This window comes from Paroedura picta, chromosome 2, assembly GCF_049243985.1.
Source record: "Paroedura picta isolate Pp20150507F chromosome 2, Ppicta_v3.0, whole genome shotgun sequence".
Classification (NCBI taxonomy): Eukaryota; Metazoa; Chordata; class Lepidosauria; order Squamata; family Gekkonidae; genus Paroedura; species Paroedura picta.
Window position 1 is genome coordinate 41,838,365 of NC_135370.1, and position 19,310 is coordinate 41,857,674.

Below are 19,310 nucleotides of genomic sequence, written 5' to 3' on the forward strand. Positions count from 1 at the left end.
GCTCCTCATTGGTGGCGGCTTTTTGGAGGCGCAGCCTGCCTTCCATCACCGTTGCCGTGTTTGCTGGTTGGCTCTCGCCAGTGGCACTGCTGCGGTGTTCCATTGGCGGGCTCCCTCGCTGTTTGTTCACCGCCTTCGCCTCCCTCTTGCTGTGGCCGGCAGCTCCAGCGAGGCCTGCCTGCGTTCTCAGGGCCGGCCCGTTTTTGCACTCACTGCCACGCCTCCTTCTTGCTGCATCCGGCGACTCCTGCAAGGGCTGGCCACATAGGGGCTGGATTCCAGCTCAGACACAGTCCGGGGGCCAGACACACTCCACCTTCCCCCAGGCAGTTTCCCAAATATATATAGGAAACCATGGATATGGGTGACAGGTCTAGCCATGGCTAGTAGCCACAGTGTCTAAAGGTGATCCCCATGTTCAGAGGCACTAAACCTCTGAATCCCAGAGCCGGGAGGCAACATCAGGATAAGACTAAGACCTCTGACTTTATGCCTTGTTGTTAGGGCTCAAGGGGGACTGACTGGCCACCATGTGATACAGTGTACTGGATTAGAGAGACCACTGCTCTGATCCAGCATGGCTGTTATGATGTTAAAAGGTTTCTCCCACTAAATGTGGTGGTAGTTGAATGGGTGTAGGGGTGAGACACAAGAGAGCAACCGTGCACTTGCAGTCTATGGTTCTGTTCACACAGAGCATGTGTAGGTCTCACCGAGGCCTGCTACTACAATCCTTGCTCCTCCCTCCCCCTTGTTAGAAAGTGCTAAGGGAATAGGGATTTCAGGTCTAATGTGAGGTCTTCTTGGGCAATGGGTGGGGGCTAAAGATGCTCTAGATAGCCTGGAATGATGGTAATTTGGCCTGCCACACCAAAGCTGCTAATGCATTAAAAGGCAGCCAGTGTCTATTAGTTAAGTGCTAGCCATGGCCAAGGAGTACATAATAGATCGACCCGGTCTCCATTTTCTCCCGTGTTGTGTAATGGCTGCTTGGAAGCAATTTATAATCTAGGTGTTGCTTAATCATTCTGTAATGTGCCTTTCAAAGGAAAAGGGTGGCCATTAACCCCTAGGGTGTTCATATGTTCACAGTGTAAATAAGGAGTGGATGAGAGGTTTTCAGCATAGGGGCCTGCTTTTTAAATTCTTATGCTGGGTCGGGGGGAAATCTAGCAGAACCTCTAGGACAGCCTCTCTCAACCAGGGTTTCGTGAAACCCTGGGGTTTCTTGACAGCCCTGGAAGGGTTTCCCAAATGGGTAGGTCCTTCTTAAATGCTACTGACGGACCAGTCCAAAACAGAATTATACCCTTTGATGAAGCCTATTGATTTCAGTGGGTTTTGAAGGATGCAATATGGTTTAGGATTGGCCTACTCGACATTTTCCCCTCTTACAAAGTGTCTCCTCCCCTTTTCCCCTCCATTTCCCCAGGTCCTGTCCTTAGGAGCAGACGTTTTACCGGAATATAAACTCCAAACGCCTCGCATCAACAAATTCACAATATTGCACTATAGTCCGTTCAAAGCTGTCTGGGACTGGCTCATTTTGCTCTTGGTCATCTACACGGCCATCTTCACCCCTTACTCCGCCGCTTTCCTCCTCAACGACAACGAGGAGCAGAAGAGGCGGGAGTGCGGCTACTCCTGCAACCCGCTGAACATGGTCGACCTGATTGTGGATATCATGTTTATCATTGACATTCTAATAAACTTTCGAACTACCTACGTCAACCAGAATGAAGAAGTGGTAAGTGACCCAGCCAAAATAGCGATCCACTACTTCAAAGGCTGGTTCCTAATTGACATGGTTGCAGCAATCCCTTTTGACCTGCTGATCTTTGGATCCGGCTCTGATGAGGTAAGCTGAAAATCACAAGTAGTTTTGTGTCTGTCTCGCTTTTGATTGGCATCCCTGTGGTGACCTGATGTGTCTGCACTTCATGTATCCTGACAGAGGAGTTGTATTTAGAGGCCCCCCATAAATGCTGTCAAGGGTGGGAAGGCAGAGTTGCCAGATCCAGGTTGGGAAATTCCTGAAAATTCGGGGTGGATACCTGATGAGGACAGGGACCTCGGTGGGTTACGATACCATAGAGTCAACCTTCCAAAACAGCCACTTTCTTCAGGTGAACTGATCTCTGTAGTCTGGAGATGAGCTAAAGTTCCGGGGGTATCCCCAGGCCTCACCTGGAGGCTGTCATCCCTACTTGTATTACTACTTCCTGTTTTCCATAGGAAGCCCTTATCGCTCAGTTACTGTGATTTTGGTGGTGGTGGGGAGAATGAAATCTTTCACTGGTAGGACAATATTGTCCATCATGATTGGTGGAAACCATTTGTTGTGGAGGCCTGTGGAGTAAGTAATAGCAGTAATGTTGACAAACACAGTGGGCAGCTATTTTGCCTTTCCTTGACAAAAAATAATTTGCCGTTACTTTCCATCATAATTTAATTGGTGCATGAATAAAGGATGTTGGCTATCAATGTACAAGAGCTCAGCACCCTGTAGCCTTCACCTGTCCTAGGTATTCATTCAGAGGTGTTCCATTGTGTTCAGTGGAGATTTCTCCCAGAAAACAATTAAAACACTTGTTATCAAATAGTTATTTTGGTCAACCCAGCTGCTGGGATTTTTGACTTTCTTTCCTTGAATTGTCAATTGTACTGCTGTATCCAAACTGGTTTACTCTGAGGCATGAAGATAGTGGGAGGACAAATGCCAAGCCCTCGTGGGCATGCCTGATTGAATTCAGATTCAGCCTTATAACATTAACAGCTAAAGTAATTGTTGACCAGTCCTACATGAAAGACTTCTGTAGAACTCCCTTATGTAAGTGATAAAGCACATCCAGATGGAGATATGTTCAGTTCCTGGTATCTCCAGGATAAAAGATCTCAAGTAACAGATTGAGAAAAGACACCTGCCTGAAGCCTTAGAAAGCCAGAAGTCCCCAGGGGTTAAATGGACCAATCATCTACCTCTGTACAGAGCAGCTTCCAATGCTACTTACCTGGTTAAAAATAACCACCTAATGTTTGAAAAACTCACTTCAGAACCTTTACCTATATAAAGTCTCACTGGAGGCTTAATCTAAGCAGAACTCCTTGGCCTTCCTCATCGCAGTTCCTCTTCACTCCATTGTAAGCTGCCGGTGGTAGGATAGAATTACAACTTTCAGGAGGGACCTGGGAATCCCTCTGAATTACAGCTCCAGGCTACAGAGATTAGTTCCCCTGGAGAAAATGGATACTTTGGGGGGTGGACCCCATTGTCCTCCAGTGAGGTCCCTATTCTCCTCAGGCTCCACTCTCAGATCTCTACAAGTTTTCCTACCTGGGTTTGGCAACCCTACCTCTCATTCCCTGCCTGTGGCCAAGGGGAACCTGGCAGCCCGAGAGTAGAACCAACAGCATGATCAAATGGGGTTACTTGTGGTGACTGTGCAGATCCAGGCATCCCAGAGCCACAGTGGTGTCAGTGGACATGACTCATGGAACTCCACTGACACAGCAGCTCCACTGAATCTGGAGAATCTCAGTATTGTTGTGTGGCAATTGAGAATTATGACCTTATTTCTGCATTATGGTACATTATTATGCATATAAGAGAGAGAGTCCTTGTAGAAAAGCCATAGGAATGTATTGTTCCCTGTATAAAAGACACGTTTTATGAAAACATGCGCGACCCTGTACTATTTCCAAAGATCTGTTTTCTATGTTAGTAGAAGCTGAAGCGATAGTGTCCTTTATCACAACAACTATATTGCCACATACAAACTTTCCTTTCAAGGTAAATTGTAAGGACTCTCTTAACTTTCCCACATAAATCATTGCGTTGTATCTTGGTGCTTGGTTTTCAGGGATAAAAGCGCACTCTGGTGGAAATGGGGGGCAGCTTGCTGATTCTCCTCGACTAAAGTATGTCTAAGGTCGCCAACTCCTGGTTGGGAAATTCCAAAGGGTTGGTGGTAGAGCCTGGGAAGGGCAGGGTTTGAGAAGGGCCAGGACCTCAGTAGGATACACACCTTAGAGACTACTCTCCAAAGCAGCCATTTTCTCCAGACCTCTGTAGCTTGCTAATACATAGCTTCAGCATGGTAATTCATGGAGAGAGTGAGTTAAAAAGCTGAGTGGTGTGGGTGCCTGAGCTTTGCTGGCTAGCAAAGCACCTAGAATGGCCAAAATGCTATTATGGAGGATAAGCACAAGAGGGGGCTGGCAGGAGGAACCATGGAGACCAAACAAATAATGTTGCTACTGTCTTTTTTTTTTTTTTTTTGCAAGAAAGGGACAGGATGAACAACTGTAGATGGTGCCTCTTGAGGCAGGAAGAACAGTATGGGCCTGAGGGAATATGCCCTGAGGGTGATAGCAGCTGACAAGCAGGTTGGAGGGCCACACAGAAAGAGGTCGGGGGCTGTATGCAGGTTGGGGACCCCTGCCCTAGAGACAGCTGGTGGACTTCAGAAGGCTCCGAGAGAGGCAAGAAACTATGTTTCAGGCATACCTAAGAGATTACGTTGGTGTATAAGCCTGTCTCTAAATTATGCCAATTGAAGTGGACTTGCTAAATCTCCCTCCCCACATCACCTTAGCAAAGAATTGCGCCACTATAGTGACACCCTTGTGCCGCAGGGAACCAGAGGCATTGATTCAAGCAACAGTTTCCACGGACAGAAAGATTGCCATCCGCAAAGCGCAATTTTTTTCATTCCCCCCTTTCCCACTGCAGTACAGAATGCCTCTGAAATCCTGCTCTCAAAGAAAGCCACTGTATACAGAGCGGAATCCTTCTGTCCGTGGAAACAGCCAATTGCATCCAACCTATTATGACAGCGGGCCAGAGCCAGCGCAAATAGGGGTTCCAGCCCCGCCCCCTGCAGCCCATCCTCTGGCAAGCAGGGGGGACTTTACAGTGACAGGAAGGAGGGCTGGGCTTCATCACTGGCAACATGCCAGGCTTCACTTTGGATGTGTACGAGAAGTGATGTCATCACATCATTGATAGCTTGGCTCTGGTATTTGGGCAAAACCTCTGCTGTAGAGTTTCTGCACAAATACCAGAGCATCACCACAACATCACAATGTTATGACCTCAGTTCAGATACATGCCCAGAAATGATGTCACCACTGACAGCCAACCTGTTGTAGTGGTCAAGAGCGGCGGCCTCTAATCTGGAGAGCCGGTTTTGATTCCCCACTCCACCGGCAGCCAGCCGGGTGACCTTGGGCCAGTCACAGTTCTCTCAGGGCTCTCTCAGCCTCACCTCCCTCACAGGGTGACCGTTGTGGGAAGGGCAGGCGATTGTAAGGCCCTTTGGGACTCCTTCTGGTAGTAAAAGGCAGTGTACAAAAAACAAGCCATTCTCTCACATTTCCGGCAACATAACCTGGGCCTTCCTCCCGCTCCTGATAAGTCGTCTCCATCCCCTGCTGGTTGCCAGGAGGCACCTGGCAATCCTAAGTGCAAAAGGAATGAATCCAGCACCAGCATGGATGCTGCAGGTCCAGATGACCTCTGCAGGTCCAGATGACCTCTGCAGGTCCAGATGACCTCTCATGCTTCCACAGCCCACCCCTCTATGGTGGCTATAATTCTAGAAACAAAATGAAGTGGCATACATTAACTCACTCCCATTTTTGTGAAATGAGAGCCTTGAACAACTGCCCCACGGGACCCGTGGCTTCTGTGAAGGACAGGTTTTCACCTGACCCTCCCACCAAACATGGCATTGCCCAAAAGCCTACCACTATCAGCTGGGGAGTGACAATGGCCAATATTGCCATGGGAATGTTCCCTACCCTGATCATGTTTCTGTACCTTTCCTACTTTCATGCCATGTCATGGACTGGACCCCCAAAAGCCCGTGGAGATTTATTGTCTATGCCAGGGTTAGTCAAACTGCGGCCCTCCAGATGTCCATGGACTACAATTCCCAGGAGCCCCCTACCAGCGGCTGGCAGGGGCTCCTGGGAATTGTAGTCCATGGACATCTGGAGGGCCGCAGTTTGACTACCCCTGGTCTATGCATTATTTATCATGTAACACGGTCCGTAGTATAACCAGGAGAACCTTAGATTGTGTGGCTGGCAGCAAGAGACATTCAGAGGCGGTTTGCCATTGCCTGCCCCCACACCACGACCTTGGTATTCCTTGAAGGTCGCCCTTCCAAGAGCTAGCCGGGGCTGACCCTGCTTAGCTTTCGAGATCTGATGGGATCCGGCTTGCCAGGTCAAGTTGCACTACATAAATAAGCTAATCACAGCAGACTTTTGTGTCCTGGTGGTTTGAAAAACTCCCTCTTTCTACACACAGTTATATAAAACTGCCCTTATGACTTGTGGATGTACAAACATACTGTAATGCAGCTAAATATTTCACAGCCTTCAATAATGGGGAAAGACAACAGTATCTGATTTATACAAATTAGTTCCTCTATGGGTGGCATTCAGAGGGTCGCCCAATCCTTCCCGGTCACCAACAGGAGGTGTATGGTTACCAGCTCCAGTCTGGGAAATTTCTCAGGATTCGGGAGAGGAGGCTGTGGAGGACGAGGACCCCAGTGGGGTACAGTGCCTAAGAGTCCGCCCCCCCAACGTGTTCATTTTCTCCAGGGGAACGTGTTCATTTTCTCCAGTCTGGAGGTGAGCTGTAATTCCGGGGGATCCCTAGGTCCCTCCTGGAGGCTGGCATCCCTAAATGCAGGTTCTTTAGACACAGTTCCCTTTTGCATGGAGCAGTATCTGTTACTGTCGCTTTAGAAGCCAGTGCCAAATCTGGGTAGGAAGCCAAGCTAAAGTTATAAAAAGGAGAGGAGCAAATGTTTGCTCAAGAAGATCCTTGTCTTTCTACTTCCGCTCCCTCTCTCTCTCTCCATTTACACCTTGTTCGGTAGAGAAATTGGGTCAGGTCTTGAGAGGAGGGGGGTGGGGGAAGCAGAACAGAACCGCCCTAAATAGCCTACAAGATGTCAGGCTCGTGGCAGGGCTTGTTCTACATATCTGAGAATTTGCCTTTAGGTCTAGTGTTCGCATGCCTGTTCTGAAGTGGTAAACTTACTTGACACATTCTGGAGAAGTCTAGATTTCAGTCACTCCCCTGGAAGAAACGCATCTGAAGAGAAAGTTCAGAAGCAGTCTTCAACCCATGACAGGAAGCGGTTGTGTCTGTAATGCGGGAAGAGGGTAAATTAATGGCACTATTTCTGGGTAAGATAACCGGGGAAGAGCAAGGGGAACCGCTGGATACACAGCAGCAGAAAAAGGCACTCTGAGAAGCCAGAAATTCTACCCTCTCTTCCCCAGACAGCAAGAGCATTTGACTCCGTGACTGACTATACAATTGGAATCGGGCGTATCATTTTGAACTGGGCCAGTTTCTGTACTCCAAAGGTATATCCAATGAGATTCGAACTCTCCATTGCCATGATTCCATTTCTGTAAAATTGCAACACGAAAAAAGGAAGGTTCACAATGGAAAATCAACAGAAAAACAAGGAACCTTTCCAGGGCAATATACTTGTGATAATGTATATATTGAATTCCAATACAGTTTCGTTTACAGTTTCTTTTATATACAAGAAGAAACTACCATGACGGTTTCTAGATAATTTCCATTTTCAGTGACTTCAGGCAAAATACAGAAGGCGCTAGCAGGGTGAGAAAGAAAGAGAGGAAGAAAGAGGGAGAGGAAGAGGCTGAGAGATAGAGGCAGAGAGGGGGAGAGAGAGAAATTAAGGAAGGAAGGAAGGAAGGAAGGAAGGAAGGAAGGAAGGAAGGAAGGAAGGAAGGAAGGAAGGAAGGAAGGAAGGAAGGAAGGAAGGAAGGAAGGAAGGACAAAGAATGCTGGAAGGAAGGACGAAAGGAAGGGAGGCAGGTAGGAGGTAGCTGGAAGGGAACGGGGCAGGGTTTGGAGGAAGGATGTGGGGAAGGTCCTTTTGGGGGAGGGTGAAGTAGCAAAGGGTGGATGAGTGGGTGGGCTGGGAAGGGGCGGCGGAGGGTAGCACGGAGGGGGGGCAAGCTCGGCAGAAGGGGGGAAAGCCTTTCCCCCAGCCTCCCCCCCCCCCGAGTTCTGCTCCTTTTGCTGCGCTGAAGCCATTCCCCCCCCTTTCCCCCCGCGGTCGCTGGCTTCAGAGCAGTGAAAGGAACAGACCTCGGGGGGGGGGGCTGGGGGAAAGGCTTTCCCCCCTTCTTCCGAGCCCGCCTCCTCCTCCACGTTACCCTCCGCTGTTGTTCACCTGCAAGGGCTTGGCTTGCTCCTAGCCACTGGCTGGTGATGGCCATAAGGAACAGCCATTGGTTTTCGGATTTGTGTGGCCTGCAACTGGGGATAGAATCTAGTCCTGCTCATGCCAGGTTGCATTCTAGAATGCTTTCGGCAACAGCTGGATTTGCAAAAGGCATTTGCTAAATGTAGGCCTTCCAATAGCAGAGTACGGATGCCAGTCCCCAGGTGGGCCCCGGGGAATCCTCTGGAATTATAGCTCCTCCACATGCTGGCTGACCTTGAGCCAGTTCTCTTGGAGCTGTTCTTGCAGAACAGTTCTCTTAGAGCTCTCGTAACCCCCCTCCCCCAGGTGTCTGTTATAAGGAGAGGATGGAAACAGTGTTCCTAAGTAACTTTGGGACTCCTTCAGGTAGTAAAAACCTGGTTATTAAAAAATCAGCCCTTCTTCCATGCTTAGGGCGTGATACGTTTGTAGGTGGGAAGACACCCACAACCATCCCTAATATCTACAGATCAACCTAAATTCAACCTAGATTCAAGTCCAGCACCAACTTTGAGACTGACATTATTTTAGTTGCATGAACTTTTGAGAGATGCAGCCTTTCTGTAACTGCTGACCACATGATTGCAGCCACAGAGGGACGGAGGCTGTCTGTACGAGGGGCTCTGCGTAGGGTGGGCCAGGTCTCCCTGCACCATGCAGGGAGGATCCAGGGAGGGCCAAGCTAGACCCTTCCTATTTAAGAGGACTTGCCTTCATGCTCGGCCCCTTCCCCCCTCAGCATGCGGGCAGTGCTTCCTTTTGTTTTCTGCTTCGGATGTGCCTACATATGAGGGTTGTTGTTACTGTGTTAGTGTTATAATGCCACCTTGATATTGCCTTGGATTTGAAATCTTGTCACAGCTGGCAGTTTGGACATGAGCGGAGCTATTTTGGGGGCAGTCTGAGTCTATGCACCAGACTTGCCCATCATGCATACAGAGGCTGTGTGGATGCTGAGCGTGGTCTGTCCTTACTAGGGCAGCCTGGTGGGCTCGTATTTCCAGGTGGCAGAGGGCTAACTCTTGAGAAACCCCTGCAACATTCTTCAGGCTTTGAGAAACCCCAGAAGTGGCACAATTCTGCAGAATATGGCTGGAAAACATAGCTTTGTGCATGCCCACCTGGAGCCTCACCCCTTCCCATGCCCTCCAGGCCCATCACTGGCCATTTGGGGAGAGGGGGCAGGTCGACATGACCATAAATCACCCGATAAATGTTTAACAAATTTTTAAAATATATTTTTAAATTTTTAAAATATATTTTTAAAAATTAACTCCCGCTCTTTCCGGAAACACTTCCTGGGCCGTCAAGGAACTCCAGGGTTTCGTGAAAGCTTGATTTAGAGCAGGGGTAGTCAAACTGCGGCCCTCCAGATGTCCATGAACTACAATTCCCAGAAGCCCCTGCCAGCATTCGCTGGCAGGGGCTTCTAGGAATTATAGTCCATGGACATCTGGAGGGCCGCAGTTTGACTACCCCTGATTTAGAGGCTTGCAGGGACACACACTGCCTGCCACCCCCTAAGATTGATCGCATGCGGCCAGGAGTGAGGTACACCTTTTGTGGGCCCAGTGAGGCCCTCAGCTGCATGATTTGTCACTGGGATCAGTGTTTCCTGGCGGTCCATTGACCTCGGGAGGGCAGCTCCTCCCCTGCTACACCATACTCCTGCCTGGGGTTATAATAAAGCTGTGGCCTTAATTATTCCATAGACTGTGTCTGAGTACCCTTCATCGGCCTCCTCCACACCCCGCTGCCATGCAATCAAAGCTCTCTTTGTCAAGTATCTTGTTATTCTCCAAGGTGCTACTGGACTCGAATCTAGCTGTTCTACTGCCGACCAATACGGCTACCCTCTGAAACATACTTCAGCGTGTATTTGGAAGCCTGGGGGTTGGATGCTGTGCTTTCATCAACACAGCAGGTTCACAGAAGCCATTTCCTCCTTCCGGCATCCCTTGGGAACGGCACTGCTGGGATCCTGTTTCAGAAGGCTTCCTAATTCTAGCAGTGCCTTGTCAGGGGCTGGAGAGGGCGGGGGGGGGGGGGGGGGTTGATGAAAATTTCTGTTAATTTGTTTAATTCATGTATGTTTTCCAATCCACAATTCACCAAACCAGGTTAATCTGGACATGTCTTTAACCAGTCCCATAACTTGGATTGCCTGCTGTCTGCTTTCTGGTGGCTGAAATAAGCCAAGGCCTCCCCTCTGTTGTAACTTTATCTGTCAGCAGCTGTCAGGGTCCCATAGACTGTGCCAGACCATCGGTCTGTCCAGGTCAGTACTGATTGGCAGAGGCAGGGTCTCCTAGGCCCATTCCACACACATAGGGTAATGCATTTTCAATGTGCTTTGGCAGGTGGATTTTCCTGTGCAGAAGAGGAAAGTGCATTGAAAGTGCATTATCTGTTGTGTGCAGAATAGGCCCTGATCTCTCCAGGGTTTCCCCTACTTCCTGATTCCTTTTTGTCTGAAGATGCCAGAGGTAAAGCTTGAGATCTTCTGTATGCGACTGAATCTTCCACCAATGAGCCAGAGCTCTACCTATGGGCTGTGAAGACCTAGGTTCAAATCTTCAACTATGCCTTTCCCTTGGTGATATTGAGCCCTTCCCACTGGCATATCTAGCTCATAGAGTGGTTTTAAGGATAAAATTGGAAAACTCTTATACATGGTATCATCTCTTTTGGTCAGAGGGAGGCAATGGCAAAACATCACGGAAGTTCTCTTGCCTTGAAAACCCTCATCTCTTTGGTCAGAGGCAGGCAATGGCAAACCCTCTCTGAACATCTCTTGCCTTGAAAACCTGATGGGGGTGACCATAATTTGGCTATGACTTCCAGCACTTTCTGCCACCACCACCGCTTTGATGGGAGATGATGAATGAATCGTCAGAACTTATCATCAGTACCAGCCATTGCTATTAAAATAAAACAGGAGTCCAGTGGCATCTTTGCAATAACATCTTTTTTACTAGATGGATGTAGGTGGGTAGCTGTGTCGGTCTGAAGTAGCAAGACAAAGTCTGAATCCAGTGGCACCTTTAAGACCAACAAACTCTTATTCAAGGAGTAAGTGTTCATGTTCTCATTGTCTGACACGGTGTGCTGTGGACATGAAATAACACTTTGAATAAAACTTAGTTGGTCTTAAAGGTGCCACCGGACTCAAAAGCATTTTTTCTAGGGTAAGATTTGACCCATACCAGTCTGGCTTCCGACCTGACCACAGGGTGGAGACCGCGCTGGTCGCCCTGATAGATGATATCCGGCGCCAGCTGGACCGAGATGGTTCTGCCATACTCGTGCTCTTAGATCTGTCAGCCACATTTGATGTGGTAGACCACGAGATATTGGCACACCGCCTTGCCAGAACCGGAATAAGAGGGACTGCGCTACAATGGCTGGTCTCCTTTCTCCGGAACCGGACGCAGAGAGTTGCAGTGGGGGATGAGTTATCGGAACCCTGTGAGCTCCCATGTGGGGTTCTGCAGGGGGCAATACTCTCCCCCACACTTTTCAACATCTATATGCACCCTGTAGCCAGCTGGTCCGGGGCTATGGGCTGGGATGTCACCAATATGCGGACATTAACACTCATAAAGGTATCCCCTGTGCCAGTGCCTTCCCCAGTCATTACCATTTACCCCCCAGCAAGCTGGGTACTCATTTTACTGACCTCGGAAGGATGGAAGGCTGAGTCAACCTTGAGCCGGCTGCTGGGATCGAACTCCCGGCCTCATGGGCAGAGCTTCAGACAGCATGTCGGCTGCCTTACCACCTGTACCACAAGGGGCTCATTTAACACTGATAATGGTAGTCAAATCCCAGGTCCCTGTTAAATCGAGGGTGCTGAATAGTCCTGAACTTGTAATGAGATCTAATTCAGCCATTTCACATGGGGGTCTTCCTTTGGCTTTTTTGTAACATTTGGACTAACTGAATGGGTTGGGAGTGGGCCATCACATGCTTTTAAGCTGCCAAAAGGTTAAGTCTAGAAAAAAATCACTAGAATAAAGGAAGAATCCGTCAGTACTTGGGTATTCATACACTAGTTGTTATGTTTTGTCCATCATTAGGCAACAGCCTGGATTCCCTTCTTTGCCGTTTTTTAATGCCTTGTACTTTTGACCTGAATCGTTTGGTGGTGATCCCTATCTAGAGAGAATGATAGCCATTTTAAAAATTCTACCATACGGCTTTTTACTGACAATTATTTTCAACTGTGGAAGGTGCCTTGAAAAAGAAACCTATTTCCCCATTAACGCAATGTCCACCGAACAGTAAGACCCCTGCTGGCAGCTGTGCCAACCATCCGTTTTTATCCAATGGCACCACTTTCAAAGAGAACCCCAGGCAGGTTCTCCAAGGCTTAGAAACGCTCAGCCGGCCGCTGTGTTTAGAAAGGCCAGGATCTAAAATGCCACGTGCCATGTCACGGAATGGTTCCTGCGTGCCCGTTTATCTGTCGAGCTGAAAAAGAAGCACCCTCCTCTTAATAATGCACGCCATTGTGACCGCCATGTTTTATGCATACCACGGTGGTACAACTAAAGTAAATGTTAAACGTGTTAGCAAAGTCATTAATTCTGAAAGGGCGAAAGTGTGGTTACCCCCTTTGGAATTCCAGCTAAATGTCACCAGCGTTTGATACCCAGAGCAAGCCACACCCCCACCTCCTGGGCTCAGAAAACTGTCTCCAGTTTTCCTCCAGGCATTACTAAGCTAATAGGAACTCGAATTTTGATTTGAATCGATTGGTATAAGGAGGCTTTTGATGCCTCATGTTTGTCAGCAAAGGGCAGCACTGGAGAATTCAGAATACACCTCTGTCGGTTGCTATGAACCAGCGCTTTTCAAACTTCTATGGTTTTTCAAACTTCTAATGCTGGGAGCGATCGAGGGCAAAAGAAGAAGGGGACGACAGAGAATGAGGTGGCTGGATGGGGTCACTGAAGCAGTAGGTGCAAACTTAAATGGACTCCGGGGAATGGTAGAGGACAGGAAGGATCATTGTCCATAGGGTCGCGATAGGTCGGACATGACTTCGCACCTAACAACAACAACAACAACAACAACGGTTTTTAGAAGATTTCTACATTGGCTTGGTGTGCCACTGAATTCCTTCCCATTTTGAAGGATTTGGGGGCACATTCTAGACTTTCATCCCATTTGCTCCCCAGATCTACTGTGCCTCACAGATGTACTAAGTAAACTGTGATTTGGATCCCCTGGAGCAGGGGTCCCCCACGTGTCATGGTCCTCACTGACACCTTTGCTGATGTCCATCTCCTGTTTTTAGAAAGTGAGTGGGGTCAGGTGGGGATTTTACCCAGCAAGCCTTCTGGCTGGCCATTGGAGATTTGATGGGCTGTGCAGATTTTTCAAAACCTTGCTTGGGCAGTAGCTGCTACCCCACTACAAGGATGTTCAGATTTATGACTGAAGGTAAGCAGTGGCGGCCATTTTGAGGCTGGTTCTGTCTCCTTTGGTAGGTGCTTTTTGGCAGTCAGTTTTGGGTGCTATCACCACACTGTGTCAGGATTCCAAAAACCAAACATACATTCCATCCATCCATCCATCCATCCATCCATCCATCCATCCATCCATTCATTCATTCATTCATTCTTCCATTTTTGTGCTGCCCTCCTGGTATACAAGCTCAGGGTAGAGGACAGCACCAATACAGACAATACACTATTAAAATAGTACATTAAACTATTTAAAACCATCTTTAAAACCATCTTTGCCTGACAGCAACATCATTTCAATTACAGCTAGAGTTTCTAGTGCTGTTCCTTTGAATAGGTCTATGGCCAGACGAATGTAAACATGGGAGTGTTTTCTAAAGGAGGGTGTTAGATGCTATCGGATTTTATGAACATCAGCAGACTGAGTGGGTGGGCAGGAAGGGACGTGCCAGTGTTTGTCTCTTGTGGCCCTTCCCTGCATACCCAGGGAATTGCTAATCACTACTGTTGGATGGGTCGCGATGGGTCGGACACGACTTCACACCTAACAACAACAACAACAACAACAACAGTTGGATGGTAGGTGAATTTCCTCTAGGCCTTGTTAAAAGCAGAGCACATTTGTTTATTCCCGATTGTGAACATGTCTCCCCTGGTACAATTTGGCCGTTAGGTGAACTCAGTGCTCTGAGTCACCCCGTCTCTCTGCTCATGCAGAGCAAATGGGATTAGCTACCAGTGCCTTGGATAAGAACCCACATTTATAACCTCCCACCGCTCCTGATTGTGAACATCTCTCCCCTGGTGGAGTTTGGATTTCAGGTGGGTGGGCTCAGGGCTCTCTGCTCATGCTGAGCAAAGGGGCTTAGCTACTGGGTTTCTCTGCTGTGGACCCACATTTATACCTTCCCACCCCTTCTGATTGTGAACACCTCTGTGTGCCATGGGGGTGAAAGCCTGGGCTAGAGTTTCAGAGATTCCAGTTCGAATTCCCACTCACCGTGAAACTTCCTGCTGGATCTTTGGCTGGTCATTGTTTCTCACTCTAGCCTACCTCACAGGGTTGTAATAAGAATGAAATTAAGGGGGGGATAAGGAAGCCAGCCTCCAGTTGGGACCTAAGTATCCCCCCAAATTGCAGTTCATCTCCAGACTACAGATCTCAGCTCCCCCTTGAGACAATGGATGCAGTGGAGGGTTGGCCTTCATGGCATTGACCCCCACAGCGGTCCCTGTCCACCCCAGGCCCTGCCCTTAAACCTCCAGGAGTTTCTGGATCAGGCAACTGTACCCCCACCCAATCCCCTGTCAGTGGCCGGGGGGACTTATGGCAACCCTCACGGGGAGACAACTGCGTGTGCTGCCAGGACTCATTAAATAAATAAATTATATAGGCACACATATCTCTATTGGGAGATACCAGACTTGGGTACAAGGACTTTGGGTGACATGAGAGGAGGGCTACTGTGCTGTAAGACTGTTTATGCACTGGAGGTTTCATGCCGGGCTGCAGGCTGGAGTTTTAGTCGTGGCAGGTTGCCCCACCTCCTCCTGAACCCACACGGGGGAACATTTGGCCCGGTGCACCTCATCCACCCCCAATTTGTGTTCTTGCATGGAAGCTGGGGCAGTGAAGTTCTCAGTGCATAAATGGTCTAAGAGATTCATTTTCCCTGGAAGCTGAATCACCTGGTTAGGGAAGACATGGCTCACTGAAATTCTGAATTTCACTGAACTACCCACTGATCTGTCCTTGGATCCTTCTAATCAGCCTCCGCTAGCCAGGCAGAAGCCACAAGTCTATCGGATAGGATGGGAGCCTTCTCTAGGCCCTCATTCGGTTACTGTGGGATGGCTCCTGTCTAAAATTTCTCTGTATAGAAAGGAAACTCTCTCATCTCTAGCCTCTCCATGCCTGTAGCCCTTGAAATGCCTCTTAAAATGTTTATCCTAAGGGACAGTGCCCCTCCCTCAGAAGCAGAAGGAGGGAAGGAGGAGGGCTTCTCGAAAAGAGGGAAAGTGTTAAATATCCTTCCTCCTATTGTCTGCATGGATTCATTTAGAATGACACTTGACCTTCATAGAATCATAGAGTTGGAAGGGACCTCCCGGGTCATCTAGCCCAGCCCCCTGGACAATGCAGGAAATTATTCAGAACCCTTGATATATACAGTTTATCCCCGTTTCTCCAGTTTTTCATTCTTCTTTTTCCAAACGACTTTGGTGGTTCGTTTTGTGAATTGCAGGCCCTACTGTATTCAGCTTGCTTTGGGAGAAAGCTCATGGAAATATGGCAGAGAGCATCGGATTGAACACACTTTTCACATACACCCACAGTTGACTCCGCTGCCAGATTCTTGGTTTTTGGCAGTGCCGTTCTGCAGCAGTGCCGGAGTGTGCCGCACTTAACTGAGCCATCACAATGTGTTGTTGCAGGAAGAAAGTTGTAAATTGGGTATAAATAGAAGATGTTGTTTTCGACCAACACAGCCTAGGGAGCGTGTCTCTCTCCTCCCTCCTCCTCCCTCCTCCTCCTCCTCCCTTATTTCAGGGCTACAATTACCGAGATCTAAATTCGGCAACACATCAAATATCCAAAGGTTTGATAAAACATTGAAAAGGGCCCTTAATGGGCAAGCTGGTCCCAGCAGAATTTTAAATTATTTCAGTTGTTAAACATCATGTTTTATACATGCTTTCTTAAAAAAAAAGTGGTGCAGGGGAATCTAAATACTGATTGTGTTTTACTATTTTAACGTCACATGTTCCACATTAATAGCTTTGAAGGGCAGAGTTCTTCTGGTTATTACTATTTAGAATGTAGGTGATGCCCACTTTTATAGAATCAATAATGGATACATCTTTGTAATTGCCAGCTGTAGAGCAAAGTTGGGCGGCAACACATGAAATTCTCGAGCTCTAGTTTAAATGCTGTATGCATGCCTTGGCAAAACATACTCTATATTTACTACCTGGTCAGATTGAATCACATAAGAACTGCCTAGCTGGATCAGAACCAATACTTTCAACGGCGGTCAAACAGAGAGATTTCAGAGGGTGCTTAACTTTCCCATTGAATTTGCTGTAATTTTCAAGCAGCTGTTGGACACGAAGGTATCATTTTTAGCCCTCTTGCTGTTTAATTGGAAGCATAAATAAGGCTAGCTTGTTTTAGGAAATGTTGGCCAAGAACCTAAGAGCACCGCAAGGCGTTCGACATGCACAGGGCATCTTTGGGCTACTGTCTATCTTAAACAATAGAGGTTCACCAGCCTATATTTCCAATGCCATGTTTCAAGCCAGTTTTGAAATGGAGGGGGACATCAGAAGCCAGTCGTGGAAGAGAGGGAGGAATGGTATAGCCCAGTCTTGTCAGATCTCAGAAGCTAAGCAAGGCTAGGAATTAGAAGAGAGACAGCCAGGGAGGGTTCTGCAGAGAAAGGCAATGGCCACCTCACCTGAGAGCCGGTTTGGTGTAGTGAGCCCATGGGAATTGTAGTCCATGGACATCTGGAGAGCCACAGTTTGGCCACCCCTGATATAATGGTTAAGACAAGTGGACTCTAATCTGGAAACCTGGGTTTGATTCAGCACTCCTCCACATGTAGCCAGCTGGGTGACCTTGGGCCAGTCACAGTTCTCTCAGAGGTCTCTCAGCCTCACCTACCTCACGGAGTATCTGTTGTGGAGGGAGAAAGAGAAGGCATTTGTAAGCCGCTTTGACATTCCTGGTAAGAAAAAAGCAGGGTATAACAATTAGCTCTTCTGCTTCTCACTTGTCTTGAAAGTCCCTTACTGAGGCCACCATAAATCAATCGCAACATAACTCCACTTAAATATGTATGTCAGAAGCCATTCATGATATAGCCTATAGGAATTATATGGTTGGTGTTTTTATTTAAACAAAAATAACACATTCCAAAGAGCCTCTTGTGGCGCAGAGTGGTAAGGCAGCCGTCTGAAAGCTTTGCCCATAAGGCTGGGAGTTCAATCCCAGCAGCCGGCTCAAGGTTGACTCAGCCTTCCATCCTTCCGAGGTCGGTAAAATGAGTACCCAGCTTGCTGGGGGGTAAACGGTAATGACTGGGGAAGGCACTGGCAAACCACCCCGTATTGAGTCTGCCATGAAAACGCTAGAGGGTGTCACTCCAAGGGTCAGACATGACTCGGTGCTTGCACAGGGGATACCTTTACCTTTAACACATTCCATGTCCAAAGCTACTAACTATTTATACAATAGGCATTATAACCGAAATATCGGGCTATTTTCTAGGTCTATACTTAATTGGTGCCGTTGGACTTTAATGTAGTTCTTTTAAACAGAAAATTGACTTTGAACCCCTTTCCTTTCCTTGTGATTGAAAAATTAAATCAGCATTTTAGCCGTGTAGAGTCCTTTCCTAACCGCACCCGTTTGTCCCGTCCCAGACCACGACTCTCATCGGCCTCCTGAAGACGGCCAGACTGCTGCGCCTGGTGAGGGTCGCCCGGAAGCTGGATCGCTATTCCGAATACGGAGCTGCCGTTCTGATGCTCTTGATGTGCATCTTTGCTCTCATTGCTCACTGGCTGGCTTGCATTTGGTACGCCATCGGGAACGTTGAGCGGGACTACCTGGTCCATAAAATTGGCTGGCTGGATTCCCTGGGACAGCAGCTGGGGAAACATTACAATCGGAGCGATGTCAGCTCGGGACCCTCCATCAAGGACAAGTACGTCACTGCGCTTTATTTCACCTTCAGCAGTCTGACCAGCGTAGGATTTGGAAACGTGTCTCCCAACACCAACTCTGAGAAAATATTCTCCATCTGTGTCATGCTGATTGGCTGTAAGTAGGACTCTTCTGCGTTCTTCTGTTTTCCCTACCACTGATATTTTGATAACATGTGGACAGGTGCCAATTGCGATAATACAGAAGGTAGAGGAGTGAAGGAAATTCACTGTAGAATCATAGAATCATAGAGTTGGAAGGGGCCATACAGGCCATCCAGTCCAACCCCCAGCTCAACGCAGGATCAGCCCTAAGCATCCTAAAGCATCCAAGAAAAGTGTGTATCCAACCTTAGCTTGAAGACTGCCATAGAAGAGGCGAGGGCTTAGGACAGTGGTCACCAGTGTGGTTAGCACTGCCAGGGACTCGCTGAGAGCCCTTCCACCCCTCCTGCATTTCCATGAACCAGGAAGAGAATCCGGCTGACATCACGTGGAAGTCATGTTGGCATGTCGGAGATGTCAGGAGTGACACTCTGGCTTTTGGGTAAACTCTATGGTAAAAAAAAAAATCAGCCTCCAACCATAGAGTTTTGCCCAAACCCCAGAGCATTCTGCCTCGATGTCCCCTGGCATGCTGACGCCAATGCTGGTTGATGTCAGCCCATTGGGATATTCTTCCTAGTCCAGGTGAATGTGGAGGGAGGGCCAGGGATTGCCACAGAAGGAGGATTTCTCCCAGCTTTCTGAAACCTCCAAAGCAGGGGGAAGAATGTGCTGGGTCCCAGCTACTATAGCAGCCATTTTATTGTATCCACTAGCTTTTCTCAGAATTCCAGAAATACCCACAGGACCCAAA

At 48.2% G+C, this 19,310-nt stretch overlaps 1 protein-coding gene across 7 annotated transcripts in view; it reads left to right on the forward strand.

Annotated features, from left to right (window-relative positions):
• KCNH7 (potassium voltage-gated channel subfamily H member 7) overlaps positions 1 to 19,310 on the forward strand; it is a 372,812-nt gene that overhangs the window by 294,305 nt on the left and 59,197 nt on the right. For all 7 annotated transcript variants that reach the window (XR_013228058.1, XM_077319889.1, XM_077319890.1 and 4 more), the window contains 2 exons: positions 1,433 to 1,858; positions 18,170 to 18,569. Coding sequence is in view for 6 of the 7 variants with exons in the window: in XM_077319889.1 (XP_077176004.1) it covers positions 1,433 to 1,858; positions 18,170 to 18,569 (826 nt within the window). In the remaining variant the exon portion in view is untranslated. The remainder of the gene's footprint in view (positions 1 to 1,432; positions 1,859 to 18,169; positions 18,570 to 19,310) is intronic.